This window comes from Urocitellus parryii, chromosome 9, assembly GCF_045843805.1.
Source record: "Urocitellus parryii isolate mUroPar1 chromosome 9, mUroPar1.hap1, whole genome shotgun sequence".
Lineage (NCBI taxonomy): Eukaryota > Metazoa > Chordata > Mammalia > Rodentia > Sciuridae > Urocitellus > Urocitellus parryii.
The window spans coordinates 74,775,335-74,794,173 of record NC_135539.1 but is presented as its reverse complement, the minus strand read 5'-3'; the positions used below and the strand labels follow the sequence as shown (position 1 = coordinate 74,794,173).

The 18,839-nt window shown below is 38.0% G+C and overlaps 1 protein-coding gene across 1 annotated transcript; it reads right to left on the bottom strand.

Annotated features, from left to right (window-relative positions):
* Positions 1–4,276: 4,276 nt before the first annotated feature.
* On the bottom strand, positions 4,277–11,021 carry Tubal3 (tubulin alpha like 3). The gene is made up of 3 exons (XM_026391830.2): positions 10,997–11,021; positions 6,346–6,498; positions 4,277–5,217 (listed from the first exon to the last, which is right to left on the bottom strand). Exons 1-3 carry the CDS (start codon positions 11,019–11,021, stop codon positions 4,277–4,279), a joined length of 1,119 nt encoding a protein of 372 aa, XP_026247615.2.
* Positions 11,022–18,839: the final 7,818 nt, after the last annotated feature.

The window sequence follows — 18,839 nt, the reverse complement described above, 5'->3', positions numbered from 1 at the left end:
CTCACAGTGGCCCCAGCAACATCTAGCTGATTGGCTCCTCTGCGGTGATGTTCATTGGGCTGTTTCCCTGCCCTTCAGACTACGGAACTGCTCATTGGGGGACTTCTTTGGCTCCGCCCACGCGACCCAGCCAATCGGCCTCAAGAGCAGGAGGATTGTGGGAGGTGGTTTGGTGTGTGTGGGGAGAGGCTTGTGGAAGCCGGTGGTGGCAGTTGGGCTCTGAGGGTTTTTTTCCTGAGGAGCTGTTTTGTTTGGCGTTTGTAGTTCTAAAAATAAAGTTAGTTTCTTTTGACAAGTGGCTCCTGAATTGTGCCCAGCCAGACTGCGGCACCTCCCCACCCGCCGCCATGTTGGATCTCCTCAAAATAATGTTTTTCCAGGATGAAATGGAATTTTAAGTGTGGGTAAAGCATCAGGGATGACAGGCCTAGCCAGTAGGTGGAATTTTCAGGATACGACTTAAGAAATTTTAATTTTGTTTCTAACCGAGTTTTTCGGTTCAAGTTCGAACCTTGAACTATAACAGTTGCTCAGTTGTGATAAGTGGCTGTATGATAATTAAGGGAAGAATATGACCAAAAATTTATCCACAAAGGAAAGACAATGTAGAAGAAGAATCTGGGGAGATGTTAAATGCAGAAAGCACACCAAGCAATGACACAAAAGAGTCAAAGGAAAGACTTCAACAAAATGACCAAAATCTGAGTTCAAGAAATCTTAAGGCAAAAAAAGATCCTTGTTTTGACACCAATGATCTTCAAATTGATCATTTCAGTAGGAAGTCTGGGATCGGGGAGAAACCCAGTTACAAAGGATGGCCCACAAGCAGAAGATGAAGTAAGGATGGAAAACATATATTCTTTTGGAAATTTGACAGAGTGGATAGATAAAACAGTACATTACAGGATAGCAGAATCCATAAAAAAGACTACGTTGACTTTTTTTTTTTAGTTGTATGTGGACACAATACCTTCATTTTATTTATTTATATGTGGTGCTGAGGATTGAACCCTGTGCCTCACACATGCTAAGTGAGCATGCTACCATGGAGCTACCATCCCAACCCCTATGTTTACTTTTTAAATGGAGGAACTTAGACAGATAAATAAGGGGAAAAATAAATAAATCAATGGGCAAAAAGAGAAGGGATGTACAAAAGAGATGAAAGAGCAAGGTTTCCTACAAGATAGGAGTGGAAAAAATAAGTAATGATCTCAGAAAGTAGAACATTTACATGGGACATGTAAAAAGATTTAACCGGTGTAATCACATGAAAATAGGAGGAAAAAACTCGGTTAGAAACAAAATTTAAAGAATTTATTGGCCAAAATTTTCCAAAGCTGATAGAAGACATCAAGCCATAAATTCTAAAAGTTCTAAAAAGTTCAGGAAGGATGAATACAACAAAAATCACACCTAAGCATATCTCATTATTAAACACCAAAGCAGGGCATGACTTTCAAAGGGGAACAAGATTGACAACTGACTTCTCAATGGTAGAAGCAGAAGATGATGAAATGACATATTTTAAAGTGCTGACACAAAATAACTGTCAACCTAGACGTCTACACCTACCAGAGAAAATATCCTTCCAAGATGGTTAACATGAGATGCTTAGAGAAAAATAATGACTAAAATGATTTTCTGACAGCAGATCCACATTAAAAGAACATTGCAGAGTGTTTTTGTTTTCTGATTTCTGGGGAGTTTGGTGATTTTGTCTTTATTTAATGTCAGAAGGAAAACTATAACAGGTGGAAGTATAGTCATGTAAAAAGGAATGAAGAGCATCAGAGAACCTGACCATGAGGACAAATCTACACACAAACACTTAGTGTTTAAACAATAGTAATAATATCTTGTGGGGTTCAAAATATATGTAGTATTAAAATATGAGGTAACAATATACAAAAGACAGGAGGAAAGAAAAAGAAGTTCCAGGGAGCAGAAGAAGTGCTATTGCATGACAGATGCTAATGTTAAGCTTGAATGTAGTGATCTCTGGGGTATCCACAAAAAGAATCTTTAGAAAGAATATTTAACAAGCTAATAAAGAAGAACCATGAAAGATAGAAAGTTGATAAATACATGAACATAATACTTATGTAAGGCATGTAGAGTCAACTGACATTACCAATTGACCAATTCTTAGACTCACAGACTCTGGGAACTGGAAAGGCTTTGGAAATCACCTTGTCCACAATGAGGGTTTTCATGTATGGAGAAGTTAAGCATCTATTTCAAGGTCACCTAATTGCAACAGTGCCATGATTTGTATCCCCCCTTCCTAATATTTCTTCCCTATTGTTCATTAAGCAACAAAATTAATGCAAAGAAAAGATCTAAAGAAAAGTATTTGAGACTTAAGAACCACTCTTTAAGAAATATTATCTTAAAACTCACAAGAATGTGAAAAGTCCATTGTATTTATTTAAGTCATCAAACAGCTTTACTTACTACTAACAGAAATAATATTTTAAATGCAAGCATAAGAGACATAGGTAAATTGAAAAGAGGATCCCCCCAACCCAGTAAGACAAACACTACAATACGTTCTTGCCATTGAAGAAGGTTTTCTTCCACACTTCAGACAGTCCACTATTGATCTGTGTTAAACGTTGATAAAAAATTACCAAATGGCTTCTTTGGTTTAAAGGAAAAAAATTTTAGTATTCTTCCAAATATTTAATCACTGCAAATTAGAGATACGAGAATAAGAGTTATGATCCTTTCCCTGCTACATACCTGAAATCCTAGCACATCTCAGAATTAACAGGGCCTACATTCCAAATGGAACTCTGGCATGAGGTTGACTTAATGTCAGATCTAAAAAAGCCCTTGGAAGAAGGGCTTAGAAGTAGAGTCTCAGGAGGATCCAGCCAGTACTTAGAAATCTGAGAACTGATCAAAAATCCAGCTCACTTGTGCAGGCATTCAAGGGTATTTAGATATCATTTGCACCTGTGGTCACTGGCCTCCAAGAGAACAAAGATTTCAGTTGAAAATATACAATATGGTATATTGTCAGAGTGGCATTCTTGAGGGCCATTTCTTAGAATGATGATTTTAGAACATGATAGAATCTCCCGGGCAACTGTTACAAACGGAGGGCCATACTTTACACTCAGTTTTGTTGTGAACCTAAAACTCTTCTAAAAATTAAAGTCCCTTTTACAAATAATGGAAGGTCATTTCCTGGGTCCAAATGGTATGAGCAAGAAGAGGGTGGCATCCTTCTGGTTTGGGAAGTCTCACAAAACAACTGTGTTCCTGTAGCTGTGGCTTGAGCACTTACTACCCTTAGATGTCTACTTGGTCCAAAGTATATACCAGGTTGAGGTCAAGAGTGAATAACTGGAGGGCTAAGACTGTAAGCTAAACAGAACAGATGGATGAGGCTCCTGATGATCTGCCACAATCACGCCCAAGAACAGCACCTAAGCCCAAGGATACACCTTTGTAATATCTAATTCACCTTCATTTCCAATAGTAGTCAGACTAAACATCATGGTTTGTAAAAATCTCCCTGGCAGTTTCAGTGCACTCATAGCTATTGCGTCTACGGAACATTTTTGTTGTTTGAAATGAGATTGTTCAGTACCAAAGAATTGATTTCACAGTGTTTTTTATAATGTCGGGTACCTAGATTACACTCCTCCCAGCCCCAGGGTTCTCCTTCAACACTCTCTCCAGTGAAGCTCAGAATTTGCATTTTAACTAAACCAAATTTTATAAAGACCCAAGAGAATTCTGGTTTGTTTGCATGAAAAGCAAATGGAAACTTTAAAGCCCATGTTGGAAGGAAGGAAAAGAAACAGACTGAAAATATGTGTTATTTAATCAACAGACAAATTAGAGATACAGGGGAAATAACATTCACAATCAATATGAGTGTTTTTCTGCTTTAGTCACAGAAAAGGAAAAGCATAAACTTTAGGGTTTAATACTCTCTTAGTTTTAAAGGAAGCAAAGAAGAAAGCCCAGTTTCCATTCTAACATAAAAGCTAAAATTAAAAAAAAAAACACCTAGACATGACCCAGTTCAAAAGACTCCCCAGAAGGCTCCCAGTCAGCAGAGATGAATTACACCATAGACAAGGAAATATATGTGCATTATTAATAAAGACCCATTTAATTTAGTGTGGAATTTAGGTTTTTGCCTAACTTGATTTCGTTTTTCTTCTAGTACGGGGAACTGTAGCCACTAAGTGTATAATGGCTTGAACAGAAAGCATGACATTTTAACTTCACATTGTTTCCACTAGTCCTATTTACATCAGAAATTCAGCCCCACCTCCTCATAATCCTTTTCCAGAGCTGCCAGATCTTCCCTGGCTTCTGAGAACTCCCCTTGTTCCATGCCTTCTGTGATGTACCAGTGTAGAAAAGCCTTCTTGGCATACATGAGGTCAAACTTGTAGTCGAGCCGGGCCCAGGCCTCTGCAATTGCTGTGGTGTTGCTCAACATGCAGACAGCTCGCTGGACCCTGGCCAAGTCCCCTCCGGGCATCACTGCAGGTGGCTGATGATTGATGCCCACCTTAAAACCAGTTGGACACCAATCTACAAACTGAACAGAGGTCCTCAACTTCATGGCTGCAATCGCTGCATTCACATCTCTAGGGACCACATCTCCTCGGTATAGTAAGCAGCAGGCCATGTACTTCCCAAGCTGAGGATCACACTTGACCATCTGGTTGGACAACTCAAAGCAAGCAGCAGTGATGTCGGGCACTGACAGATGCTCGTGGTAGGCTTTGTCAGCAGATATGATGGGGGCAAAGGTTGTCATGGGGAAATGTATTCTTGGATAGGGTACTAAGTTGGTCTGGAATTCAATAAGGTCTATATTCAAGGGTCCTTCAAACCGAAGGGAAGCAGTAATGGAAGATACCACTTGGCTTATCAGCCTATTGATGCTTGCATAGGAGGGGCGTTCAACACCAAGTTTATGATGGCAGATGTCATAGATGGCCTCGTTATCCACCATGAAGGTACAGTCTGAGTGCTCCATGGTAGAATGGGTGGTGAGGATGGAGTTGTAAGGCTCCACTACAGCAGTGGAGATTCTAGGGGCTGGGTAGACAGAGAACTCCAGTTTAGTCTTCCTGCCATACTCTACAGAGAGCTGCTCCATTAGGAGAGATGTAAATCCCGATCCAGTACCTCCTCCAAGGCTTCGGAAAATCAAAAATCCCTGAAGTCCACTGCACTGTTCTGCCTAGGAAAAGTGCATGCAATGTGAGAATGCAGCCAAATTGATGCAGAACCGAAGACACAATAAGTTCCCCAAAACAAAGTCCACAAGTTTTAGAGAGGCCTGGTTTACATTTTAACTCCACAGCAAACATTACTTTGGAGTATACCTAAGTGGTACTTCTGGAGTAGGGGAAGCTCTTTTGAGTTTTACTACAGGATGAGCATCCCAAGTTCAAAATCCCAAACTTTTTTAGTGCTAATATGAAGCTACAAGAGGAAAATTCCATACCTGACTTCATGGTGACAGGTTATAGTCAAAACATAGGGACACTGAAAATATTATATGAAATTACCTTTAGACTCTGTATATAAGGAGTATATTAAATATAAATGAACTTTGTGTTTAGACTTGGGTCCCATCCCTGGAATGTCTCATTATACATATGCAAAACACTCTAAAATCTGAAAAAAAAATATCCAAAATACTTCTAGTCCCAAGCATTTCAGATAAGGGATTATCAACCTATATAAGCAAAGCATAGATATTCTACCTTCTTTCATTAGCCTCCATGAGTGAGTGTATTGGTAGATAATGAGAAGAAAGGCCTTTATCAGTAACAAAGAAAGTGATGAGCAAAATATTTTAGTGAAATAATAATTGAAGTACCTATATCTTCTAAACCTTCCATCTGCACCGCTGATGTAGCAGACATCATGTTACCTAATGATTATGCCAAACCACCTATTCCAGACTTGGGTCCTTATGGAAGAATGAACTGTCAGTAAATAGGGTAACCAATCTCTAGGTGTAGGATCTGTGTCCTAAAAACTTCACAAGCAGTGGTGACTTGGAAAATTATGTGCTTCAGAGTGCTTCAAAAGTCTCTGATAGCAAGATAAACCCTGCATTAGTAGAAGCAAAGGTAGATGGGACCACCTAGTAAGTAAAAGCCTTGTGTCACCCTTCTTATGTAACAAGGTATAGTCATAACCAACACTGGGACCCTTTTCTAGGTCTGAGCACCCACAAAGACATCCAGATGAAAGGATCGGGTGGCCGTGGTGGTGTCTGTAGATAATGTTGGTGCATCCTACTGCAGACCACCAGTGCCCAGGTATGGCCTTATCAGAGGAGAGAAGGGTCACTTGCCAGCTTTCTGATCCTCTCCAGCACAAGGCTGATGATCTCAGAGCCCACAGAGTAGTGACCTCGTGCATAGTTGTTGGCAGCATCCTCCTTTCCGCTAACAAGCTGCTCTGGGTGGAAGAGTGAATGGAACTTTCCTGTACGGATCCCATCTGCAGAGGGAAAGGTAGTCAGTGCACACGTGCAGTTCAACTGTCAGACCTTTGCTGATCCTCTCAGGGCTCCATACTGTCCCCACCCTTTCCCCCAGTGTTGTGGTAAAAGAACAAACATACTTCAGAACTAGGCTTTCTTTATCTAGACAAAGGTAGAATCTTTTACATATAAGTTGAAAGTATATTTTCCACCATATACCCTGTATTAGTTTCTTAAGGCTGCCATAACAAATTTGTCTTAAAACAACAAAAAAAAAATTTCTAACAGTTCAGGAAGCCAAAAGTTTAAAATCAAGTTGTAGGCAAGGTTGGTTCCTTCAGGAGCCTCTAGGGAGAATCCATTCTCTCTCTCTCTCTCTCTCTCTCTCTCTCTCTCTCTCTCCCTCCCTCCCTTCCCTCTCCCCTCCTTCACTCCTCTCTCTCCCAGCTTCTAGTGACTTTTAACAATCTTTGGGTGGTAGCTGCCTCTGTCATACATGTCCTCTGTGTCAATGTGCTCTCTTTTTTTCTTTGGAAGACACAATTCTTTGACTTTAGGGCCCACCCCAATCCAGCATGACCTCATCTTAACTAACTACATCTGCAAAGACTCCATTTACAAATATGGTCACATTCTGGGGTTCCAGGTAAATATTAGTTTAGAGGGGACACTATTCAACTCACTCAATACTCCATGATGCTTTGGCATTTTGAGACAAGTATTCCTCTCTAAAAATCGCCAACTATGTGCTGAAATGGCATGAAAAGTATACCAATCTAAATTATAATCGGTATGAGTTATAAGAGATTTTAATCACAAAGTCACTCACGCAAACTCAAATGATCCTGGGACTCAAATGCAGGAAGGATGAATGCACAAAACAGTTTATGAAAACCAAAAATATTCAGCTATCTTTCATTTTCCTCCATGAGTTTATCTGCATCTTCAATCTACTAACAATAGAAAATTCTACAAAGAAAGAATGTATTCTTGGATCAAGTCCTAGGTTGGTCTGGAATTCAGTGAGGCCAACATTGAAAGACATTTCTGATTCAGTCAGCTTTTTCACCACTGCGACCAAAAGAGTTGAAAAGAGAAATTTTAGAGAAAGAAATATTTATGTAGGGCTCATGGTTTCATAGGTCTTAGGACATGGATGGCCAACTTCATTGCTCTGAGTCAGGGGTGAGGCAGACATCAGGACAGAAGGGTGTGGCAGAGAAAAGTAGCTTCATGGCACCAGGAAGCAGAGAGAGCTCTCACTCACTAGATACATAAACCCCAAAGGCATGACCCCTAGAGCCACACTCTAACTGCCTACAGTCACTACCCAGTTAATCCACTCAAGTGCACTAATGCACTGAGTTCATAACCCAATCTTTTGGCTTCTAAACCTTCTCATTGTCTCACACATGAGATTTTGAGGGACACCTCAACTCTAAACAGTTTGCATAACTTTGTACCCTTACAACAGTCTTATAATTTTCTTCACTCCATGCTATTTGTGTCATGATGTTGCACATAGCAGATGCCAAGTACATTAATGAATAAATCTTGTGATTAATCTTCAAATCATGGTTCTAAATCTGCCTTTCTCCCAAATCTAGACTATTCACTGGCCTCTATTTCCTATCAAATACAAATCAAACATCTTATTCATGGAGATCCCATGGTTTGCCTTCTAAGATTCCAATTGTAACAACTATTTACATTTTTCGCCAATAGATTATGATACTTCTCTGCCATAAAAGAAACATTCCACTTTAAGTCTCCTATAACTCCTCTACATGAACAGCTTCCTCAGGTTCAAGCCAAAACAATACTCCCAGGCATCTGAATGTGTCTGTGGTCATAATTTCTTTTACTCTCACCTATGAATTATTGAAATTCCCCTGCCCATTCTTCAGAACTCAGGTGGAATATCACTTTGTCCATGAAGTCTTTTCTAATCTCTTCCAAAAAGATAGGCTTTATGTCCTCATTTCCTTCTCGTTAAGACTTTCCTTGTGCACACACACACATAATATGCCCCTCCTCATCTCCCTGCTTTATTTTTCTCCAGACCACTTGTCATCATCGGAAAAACTGTTTATTAGGTTTTTCTTGGTCTGCACCTCACTTGAATGTTGTCTCCATGGAGACTGAGATACATACACCCACATACACATATCCAATGTCAGGAACAGTGCCTAGAATGACTGAGGCACTCTTATTTGTTGAATAAAACAATGAAAACCAATGCTTTCCCCCTAAATCCTGCAACACTTTTCTCCTGTCTCTTTGTCTGAACTGGCTCAGGACCTCCAAAATCATGCTCCCTGTGAGCTACGTCCTAGAGGACTAGGGAATTTCTTCCAATTGTTGCTGCTACCTTCCTATCTTTTGACTTTCTCAGCTTCTGATCCTGAGCCTTAATCCTTCTATTTGCCTGGCATTTTTGATTAACAAAAGCTAAAATACCTACTGTGATGTCCATGATAACTGGATTTAGCCTCTTCAAATCCACATTGCTCCTTCAAGGACACTGACCAAAGTCCACTGGAAACACACATAATCCACTTTGCCTAGGTTCCTGGAACACTAGACTCCAGCTAAGGCTCACAGTTGCAAACTCCCCTTAGTCTTACATAAAAATTTATATATTATCTTTAGGCACTTATAACTTGAATCACACTATAACATAATTGTTTATCTTAGCCTCCATACCAGTCTCATCTGGTGATTCTTTTGTTTTGTTTTGTTTTTGTTGTTGTTGTTGTTTTGTTTTGTTTTGGGGGAGTTTATGGGGTGTTGTGGGGTTTCTTTGTTTTGTTTGGGATTCTTTGTTGGTGGTGGTGATTGGTGTCTTGTTTTGTTTTGTTTTGTTTATTGGTTGGTTGATATGGGAAATTTAACCCAAGGGTGCTTAACCCTGAACCACATTCCCAGCCCTTTTTATTTTTTATTTTTTTGTTTTGTTTTGAGACTGGGTCTCACTAAGTTGCTTAGAGCCTCACTAAGTTGCTGAGGCTGACTTTGAACTTATGATCCTCCTGCCTCAGCCTCCCAAGTCACTGGGATTACAGGCATGCACCACCATGCCGAACTCATCTGTTCTCAAAGCCATCTGTAATTTCTTCTTTTTCACTCTTTCACAGCATCTACAGAGTAATACTGAATTTGTATATGGGTCTCTTGGCCTCAGCATTTCTATCCCACTCCTCTCAATAAAACATTCTGGGGGCTGGGGATGTGGCTCAAGCAGAAGTGCGCTCGCCTGGCATGTGTGCGGCCCAGGTTCGATCCTGCCCCCATCAGTTTGTCACTTTTTTTTGTCTCTGTTCTGACAAGGAAATCAACTCCAATCTAGTGTGAATGTCTTCTATTTTTCTATTACAGGCAGACTATATTTTCCAAAAATAACTTCAAAAATATTTCCCATTGTACATTGTACATGTGCTTCTAGAATCTCATCAATCTTGCATACAGGTAGGATTCATTAATGCTCCCCCCACCCTTGTGGATCTTTGTTAACTACCTCAACCCATGCAGAATAGCTAAAATAACACTATATGACTTTCTAAGCTAGGTGATAAAAGTGCCATGGTCTTCTCTCTTATTCTAATATGGTGCTTGCACTCAGAACCCAGCCACCATGCTGTGAGGAAGCCAAAGCAGCCCACAGAAGCCTACATCTCAAAGAGTAACCAAGGCCCTGAAGCATGCTTGGCCTCCATCTCAGCCTACAACCAGCACCAACTTGCCAACCATGTAAGTGAGCCTCTTTCAAAGTAGATCCCCTTTTTCCAAGCTCCCATCTGAACCTCCCTGGCTGGTACCCTGTGGAACAAAGAGGAGCTGTCCTCTCTGAGCCCCACCAAGTTGCAGATTCATGAACAACATAGTGATTATAACCCTAAACCACCGAGTTTGAGGGTATTTATTACACAGGAACAGATAACTGACACACTATCTCAAACCCAAATCTACCCTGCTCTCTAGTTGTTTTCCATGTCAGTATAAACTCTTCTCTCTCCAGTATTTCTCTAGCCCCATTTCTCTAGCCCCCAAGAGAGTTTTCCCGAGACACAACAAAGTCTACCATTACTAATCATAAATTAGTATTGATTTCCCCCCATAATTTGAATGTTTATTTGGTTCCTTGCTGCTTTGAAATTATCTTCAAATATTCTGGTCTCAATAAACAAAATAATGACAAACTTTCAAATTCTTTGCCAGTAGCTGCGGGCAACAGGCTCACAAACCCAGGAAAAATTCAGTGTTCTATTACAATACATGAGCAGTCAAATTAATAAGGTTTTAATTAGTTTCATCACACACAAAAAAAGACCTAGTCTTCTCTTTGGGTATGTCTGTCACGTTCATCACCCTAAATGGCTATTAAATAAGGCTCTAAATTTGGAAAAGGTTTATATGATTCTGTTCAGATGGCTTAGTACAATCTCATGCTCTGCCCATTTGATTTGTTTGAGTGTGGACATGGTGAAGTACACTAGAACATAAACCTTATGTTACCTATAACAGTTGGTTCCAAATCCATGAACAGTGTTCTGGGCACATGCTTCCCAGCCCTCGTCTCATGAAAGAAGGTATCAAAAGATGCATTCATGTGCTTCGTTTTAGAATTTTCCAACTGATCCTGTTGACCTTGACCGTCAAGAACGATGCCATCTGGCTGGATTCCATGTTCCAGGCAATAGAGTTCCCAACAAGCATCCCCAATCTGGACGCCAGCTTGACCAATGTGAATGGAAAGGCACTCCCTCTGAAATAAGCCACAGTGAATTAGAACTGGACAGGCACTCAGACCATGAGCACCGTTGCTCAGCACTTCTAACTACAGATGAAGCCAGCTAAAGCCCACAAGATAAATATCTTCTGATGATAATCAAAAATGTCCAATAGAAACCAAAGACCAGGGTTCATACAGCTAAACTTCAGAGACAACTGAACCATTGGCTTAAATGCTATTAGAAAGTTTATTTCAGCAACATAAACTAAGTACCTATTGTACATTGGGCTAAAACTGAGTTAAGAATATATATAATCTATGTGTATGTGTATGTACACATGTGAGCATGCATGGGGAAGTGGGTATGTGTGTGTGTGTGCATAGTATGTGAGTGTTGGTGTCATACCAACTCACCCAGAAAAAAAATTTAGCTAGTTATTGTAAAGGAATAAAACCAAAATCAATTTCCAATCTTATCAGGTATTATAAATCATCACAGACAAATAAAAGGGGTTATCTTTTCAGACCTTGAAATTTTATATTTATTGTGCATATTTGCTCTATGTAAGAAATAATAGTCTAAGCTAAAATTAGTAGAAAATTTGCCAAGGACAAAATATGATAGTTTTATCAACCCCAAAATGTAAAACTTCTTTACCATAACAAATTGATATATATAAATATGTATTATATAAAGGGCTATGTATAAATTAATTGCATATACCCTGATTTTTTTAAACTCTTAAGATATATGCTAGATAAATAGGCAAGTGGCATAAACAAATGAATTACAAAAGACAGACCCTGAAAAACAAATATTTTGGCACAATGTTATTCATAACATTATAATGTATAATGGTGAAAACCAAGAACAAATCTGCTCAACCATCTACTCAATCTACTTGACCATTCACCTATTGTCAGATATTTATTTAAAGAATTGTACTTCAATCAAAGAGCATATTATATAATTCTTAAATATTTACCAAAAAATAATACGTGGAAAATGCTTACATTATTATATTTACAGGGTCTGGTGCTCTATCCATTTTTAAAAAGGCACAGAAAATGAATGCATCAAGATATTAATCCTAGTTACATTTGGATAGTAAGTAATTTTTTTCTTATCTAAACTTACTATTTTCTTCTTACCAGCTTCCATCCCATTTTTTAAATCAAACAACTTTTTTAGTAATTTAAGCAGGCAAAATTATTTACTTTTTATGAGATGAAAAGAAAAGGTTAAATCCCAGAAATCTAAAGTCACAGCAATTACTGATTTTAATATTGCTACATTTTGATTGCCAGTGGTCCTAGAACAAGTCCTTGTCAGAGAGATAAGGAGGAGCCTGTCTTCCAAATCATCAGGCCCTTCAAGCTGTCTGACCTGGTCAGCCGAGCAGATTCCACTACAAAAAGACCTTGGACCTCCCCATCAATCACTGGCCACGGTCAACACAGACCTCTTCTCAAGAGGAGAGAGCAAGTTCTGACCAGCCACACCCCTGCAATCTGACTTGGACTCTGTTCATGCTCAGCAGCCTCAAATCCTTGTACTTTGTGTCTTGGATTCAGGAGACAAATTGCAGCCTTCTTCATGAGAAGTTCAAGCCAAGTGCTTAGGGGAACTTCCTTCTTGTTTCTTCTCTGTATAACTATCAGTCTCATGAAAAAGGCTGAGAACTTAACTTTGAAAACACCTTCCTTAGAACTAATATTCCTACTTCTATTTGGTAAATAAAAATCAAAACAACACATTCCATTGCAAACATTCTTCAAATGCCTTTATCTGCAAAGAGTTTTCATTCCTCTCCCCACCTGACAGACTTTAAATGCTATGAATACATTAGCTACTGTAATCAGATCAAAGCTTTAGTCCCCAAATTTAAGTTAAAATTGAGAAAGGGGAAGAGAGTGTTCATTGTTTACACATCGTTAGAGCCTCTTAATCAGTAAAGTTTACATGCACATTTCTCTCACTAACTCTTCCGTAGCTGTCCATCACCCTGTCCTGTACTGCACAGAAATGTGGTTGTGGCTCACAGGATTCACAGTAAAAATAATCATTAACAAAAAAATTCATCACTGCTCTTCATGTGGTTCAAACAGAGTAATACTGTCCTTTTGTAACTCAGCAGGAGTCACTTGGTTCAACAAGCCCCTTGCTTGGCTTTAGAGGAAGCTGGGTTTATAAGAGAACTGGGTCCAGGGGTGTAGAAAACCATGTTCACCTTAGTCTTCTCTTATCCTCTCCCTCCTGCTAAAATACTAGTCACAATAGGAAACACTGTAAGACTGCAAAATGTCCACAAAATCTCAACACTGACAGGTCACAGCACACTAATGAATGCTGCTACCCAGCTTATTTGAATTACTAGGAAAGCATAATTTTTAATTAAACATTTAAGATTGAGATCACTGTTGATTCATATGCAGTTCTAAAAAATGACACAAAAAGATTTCATGTACTCCTTAGTCATTTGTCCTCTGAGGAAATATCTTGCAAAACCATAGTAAAACATCACCCCAGAATAATAGCATTTATAGTTAAGATACAGAACATTCCATTACTAGATGTATTCCTCTTGTTGGAAGGCATAATTCTTAAGAGAAAAAAATTAATAATCTGTAAAATGCTGGAAAGAGAGAACAACAGGACAAGATAATTAGAGATGAAATCAGTTTTAAAGATTGCTTTAAGGACAAAAAATTCTAAGATACTTAAAATTATTCACTTCCATAGAAGAGATTACAGATGAAGTGGGCCTTAGAAGATGGTTCCCAAATAGGAAAGACAGGGAAATGCATCTGACATAGCTTTTATATATATATGACATATATATGGTATATTCATATATGTATATATATCATATATGATATATATACATATATATAATATATACCTATAATATATATACATATATATTATATATATCATATATATATATGATATATATACATATATGAATACACCATAGTAAGTCTCAACATCATGCACATCCACAGGACTGGGATCCTGATTAGAGTAAGATGTACTCCATGTTTGTATAAATATATCAAAATAGACTCTACTGTCATGAAAAACTAAAAAGGACATTTTTTAAAAGATGGTCTCAAAACAGAATTATTGTAAGCACAATATTCATTATTATACTCAAAGAAATAGAGAGCAAAGAAAGTGTCTGTGCACTTTACCCTGTCACGCATTTATGATCCTAGCAATAGTAGCCTGGGTCTGAAGTCCCCAGAGACTCCAAAGCATAAATGGAAATTAAGCAATTGATTTCTACAGAAAAATAAGCATAGTGGTTCAAAAACAAACGTAAAAACTAAAGGGGAGTTTCTTGCTTCGGTGCTTTAATACAGCAGTGAAGGATTGCAAACCAACCTACCTTCACCTTGAGAGAAGCAAAGCTACAGATGAACAGATTAGAACCTATCCAAATCTGCTTCCAACATCTAATGGGTACTGAAAGAAACAAATGCCTATTTTAAAAGTTCTTCTCTTGTAGTAAGACTTTACTGAGAAATTTGGGTGGAGGAAAAGATGAGTATAATTTGCCTCAGCACCAAATCAGCACTGTCAACAATGTGCAGGTACCGAGCCACTTACCATGCTGATCTGTACTTGCCCCTACTGCCCAGTGGTAATGACTGAGGAGCAATCATTTCTAGCTATGCTTTAATCACAGGACCCGGAAATGACTCCACCTGAGTGCTGCAAAGCTTTCTTCACTTAAAGCAGTACGGTCTCTTTTTAGTTCTACACTTTTCTGGTCTCAAATTGGCTGTGATGGGTTTAAACGACCTGTGATAAAGTTTGTGCCAACTGCAGGTGAGTTAATGACAGATTATCACAATCTGCTTCTATCACAGACCTATGCTGAAAATAACAAGCATCTTTAAAAATTCTCCTCTTGGGTTATGAATTCATTAACCATTGACAGGGGAAAAGAAAGAGTATAAGCAAATTTGCTGTGATAGCAAATCAGCTTTTCTTATTACCTGAGTGCTTTTTGAATAGCTTCTCTTCAACAAGTCAAAAGATCCTAAATATATAGAGCAAACCAAAAAATGTCTACCTCTCACTCATGCATGTCCACCACCATGTGATGTTTTATTAATTGCATTAAGATCAAAAAAGATTTTAAGTGATTTCTCTTTTTATATATTTGTTACAATTTCCTTTATATTCTGCCATATGGTACATTTTTGAAAATGTTTCATGAATGCCTAAAAAGAATATGTATTAAACAGTTGTTTAAAATAGTGTTTGAGACAGGTAAGATCAATAAATAGATCTATTAAGTCACACTGATTTATTGTGTAGTCCAAATTTTTGGTATCAATTATTTTAAAAGATGTATCAAAATTTTTGCTATGATTATGAATTCATCTACCATTTCTTTTTCTGTCAAATTTTGCTTGATGTATTTTGAGACTATGTCATCAAGAGCATATAAATTTTAAATTAATATTTTCTGTGGAACTGAAACATTATTTTGAATCACCATTGATACTAATAATTTTTGCTTTAAAATCTCTGTGATAAAATATTAATATCACTATTTAATTTGTGGATAGTATTCAAACATTTTCTTTTTGTACCCAATAATATATGTGTGCCTCTTGCAATTATTTGTATGGCATAAAGAGAAAACATTGAGGTCTTCTTTCCTTTTTTTGGTGCTTGGAGTTGAACCCAGGGCCCTGTGCAAGCACTCTACCAACTGAGCTATATCCCCAGCCCAAGGTCTTCCTAAGAAAGAAGAAATTTCTGCTATGTATGACAACTTCTGTTTCAGCACCAACTCAAGAATTTTCCAGCCTGCCCACTTACCTTTGGGATCTCAGATTCTATAGATCTGAGATGGATGGATATATATGCACTATATATATCCATATATATGCACACATATATGCACTACTGGTTCAGCCACACTTGATAGCTGTCCTTGGGTCTTGAAAAAAATGAAAAAATTTCCATGTGATAAAAAAAAATGTGACGTTTACAATTAGGATTCCCTTTCTTTTCAAAGTTCCTTCCTGAAATATTACTCAGTGAATGGGTCAGTCAATCCACTTGCCAATTCACTGGCTAAGAAAGAAAACCTTGTCAGCAAGGAATATTTTTGTTTTTAAAATTATTTTTATCAATATTCTGAGGTTTCTGAAATTCTATTTGAAAATTCTCTATTGGCAACCCTGGAAGCAACCAAAATCACTGTCTACTATTATTCCCTCCCATCAAGCCAAACCCTTCCCTTTTCCTCCTCCATCCTTCCTTCCCACTAGGAACACCATTCTGCCTTTTAAATCTTCTGTGATCTCTTAATAAGATGATATAATCATAAAAAAATAATTTCAGTGTACTTCTGATCAATAGTGCCTTCTCTGGTCACACACTTATATTGTTAACTTTTGATTCACCTTCTCTAAAACCAACAGCTAACACCCCATCTTTGGAATTTTAGTTTCCTCATTGAAATATCTGAAAGCAGACCAACACAGTAATTATATGATAGATAGGTAGGTAGGTAGATAGATAGATATAAGAAAAACAACCTCCTTAGCCACACGTGATAGATTTTAGAAGATAACAAACCTGATTTCAAATATACTGCCTTATTGTGCCTATATATCATATACTTTTGTTTCTTAGAGATAACTGAAATTTTTCCTTGTAAGATAATTACCATAAAGGTGACCTTCCCATTGGTAGCATAAGAAAAATAATAGGTCTGGTATCTTTAAAGCATTCTTCTAATTCTTTTTTTTTTTTATGTGACATCTTTTTTTTTTTTGTATTTCTTTTTTTTTTATTTTTTTTTATTGGTTGTTCAAAACCTTACACGGCTCTTGACATATCATATTTTAGACATTAGTTTCAAGTGAGTTATGAACTCCCATTTTTACCCCAAATACAGATTGCAGAATCACATCAGTTACACATTCACCTTTTTACATAATGCCCTATTAGTAACTGTTGTATTCTGCTACCTTTCCTATCCTCTACTATCCCCCCTCCCCTCCCCTCCCATCTTCTCTCTCTATCCCATCTACTGTAATTCATTTCTCTCCTTGTTTTTTCTTCCAATTCCCCTCACAACCTCTTTTATGTAGTTTTTTTTTTTTTAACAATGAGGGTCTCTTTCCATTTCCATGCAATTCCCCTTCTCTCTCTCTTTCCCTCCCACATTCTTCTAATTCTGATGTTTCTGCGAATATGAGTCTAAAGATTTGATGAAAGAACTGAAGTATCTAAAATGTAGAGTGGTAAATCAGATTGTTGGGATGGCAGAAGAAAAAGGAAGAAATGGGCATTTCCAGTATTTTCCCTATGAAGCCCAAGTTATATACAGCTGGCACAAACTAGTATAAGCTTACTGGTTGTTAGAAAAAAAAATAATAAATCACTTTTGTACTAGTTGGTAACTACTTTTCTGTGTCCCCTAAGTTTGCCCCACCTTCCCAGTCCCACCCCACGCTTTGGGGCCTCCCCTACCCCACAATCCAGAAACTAAAGAGTGCCTGGCTCAATATCTGGCTCAGTGTTATCCTAAAAGTCCAGCCTCCAGGGCCCTCAACAGCTTCTCCTAGGAATCCCAGGTGGTAAGGAATGCCCACCCAATCTTAGGCAGTCCAAGAGGTACCACTGAGCACATCAGCCAAGTCTTCTGCTTTAGGCACATGAACTCCCACCATTGTGTATCTCCCCAGCGTGGCAGGCTCTGGAAGTCCAGTGACAAACACCAGGTTCAGACCTCCCAGACTCATAGCCATCTAACTCTACTGGCAGTATCTCAGGATATTGTCACATGGTTTTGTACGGGAGCTGTAACTTTCACTATAGGAATTGAATTTTACCTCCATTTTATGGATGAATTTTTAATACCCACCCAATTCCCACCCTTCACTTGTAACAACTTGAATTTTGTTCATGGCATTGAGAGCTAAGGCAGCATAGGTCTGACTATGCCAATGATTCTTCTAAAGGCATATTAACTCACTGCAGTACTATAAGTATAGTTATCATGACCCCAGCCCCCCATAAACATTTTACAAGGACACTGATAGGCAGGGAAGTTGCTTAAACCTTGAGAAGGTAAGCCAGGATTTGAATCACCACTTCCTGACAAGAGAGCCACATACTTACTTAACTATTGGACTACAATGTCTTCCATTTGGCAGAAGCAATTAAGTTTGGACCCAACTAAAAATTATTCTAATAAACATTTTCATAACAATAATAGAGATACTAAATGTATTTTTTTATTTTTAAAATTATTACATCATATGTACTTATAACCACGCGCATATATACACATTCATTCTCTTGAGTGTAATTGCTATGAATTTATCGAAAGAGTATTCAAAACAAAAAGAAAAAATTATTGATGATATAAAGAGAAATTTCCTAATTATTAAGACTACTAGTTCCCTAATAGGAAAGTCTTTGTTCATAAATTTATTTCATCTCTCTATGTAATTTCAAGCTCCATTTAGCTAGTGATAATGGCAAACAAAACATTACACCAAAATCAACAAATAATTAGAAAATTATTGGATTGGATTTGATAAATGCTTTGCACTATAAGATATATATCCCTTGATCAGCAGTTTTGT

What these genes read in the sequence shown, in the direction of transcription:
- Tubal3 (XM_026391830.2), bottom strand. Translation starts at nt 11,021, where the DNA reads ATGGATTTGGAACCAACTGTTATAG. An exon ending in TTTGGAACCAACTGTTATAG is followed by an intron (nt 6,499 to 10,996) that starts GTAACATAAGGT and finishes TTCCCTCTGCAG; the next exon opens with ATGGGATCCGTACAGGAAAG. An exon ending in GAGGATCAGAAAGCTGGCAA is followed by an intron (nt 5,218 to 6,345) that starts GTGACCCTTCTC and finishes TTTCCTAGGCAG; the next exon opens with AACAGTGCAGTGGACTTCAG.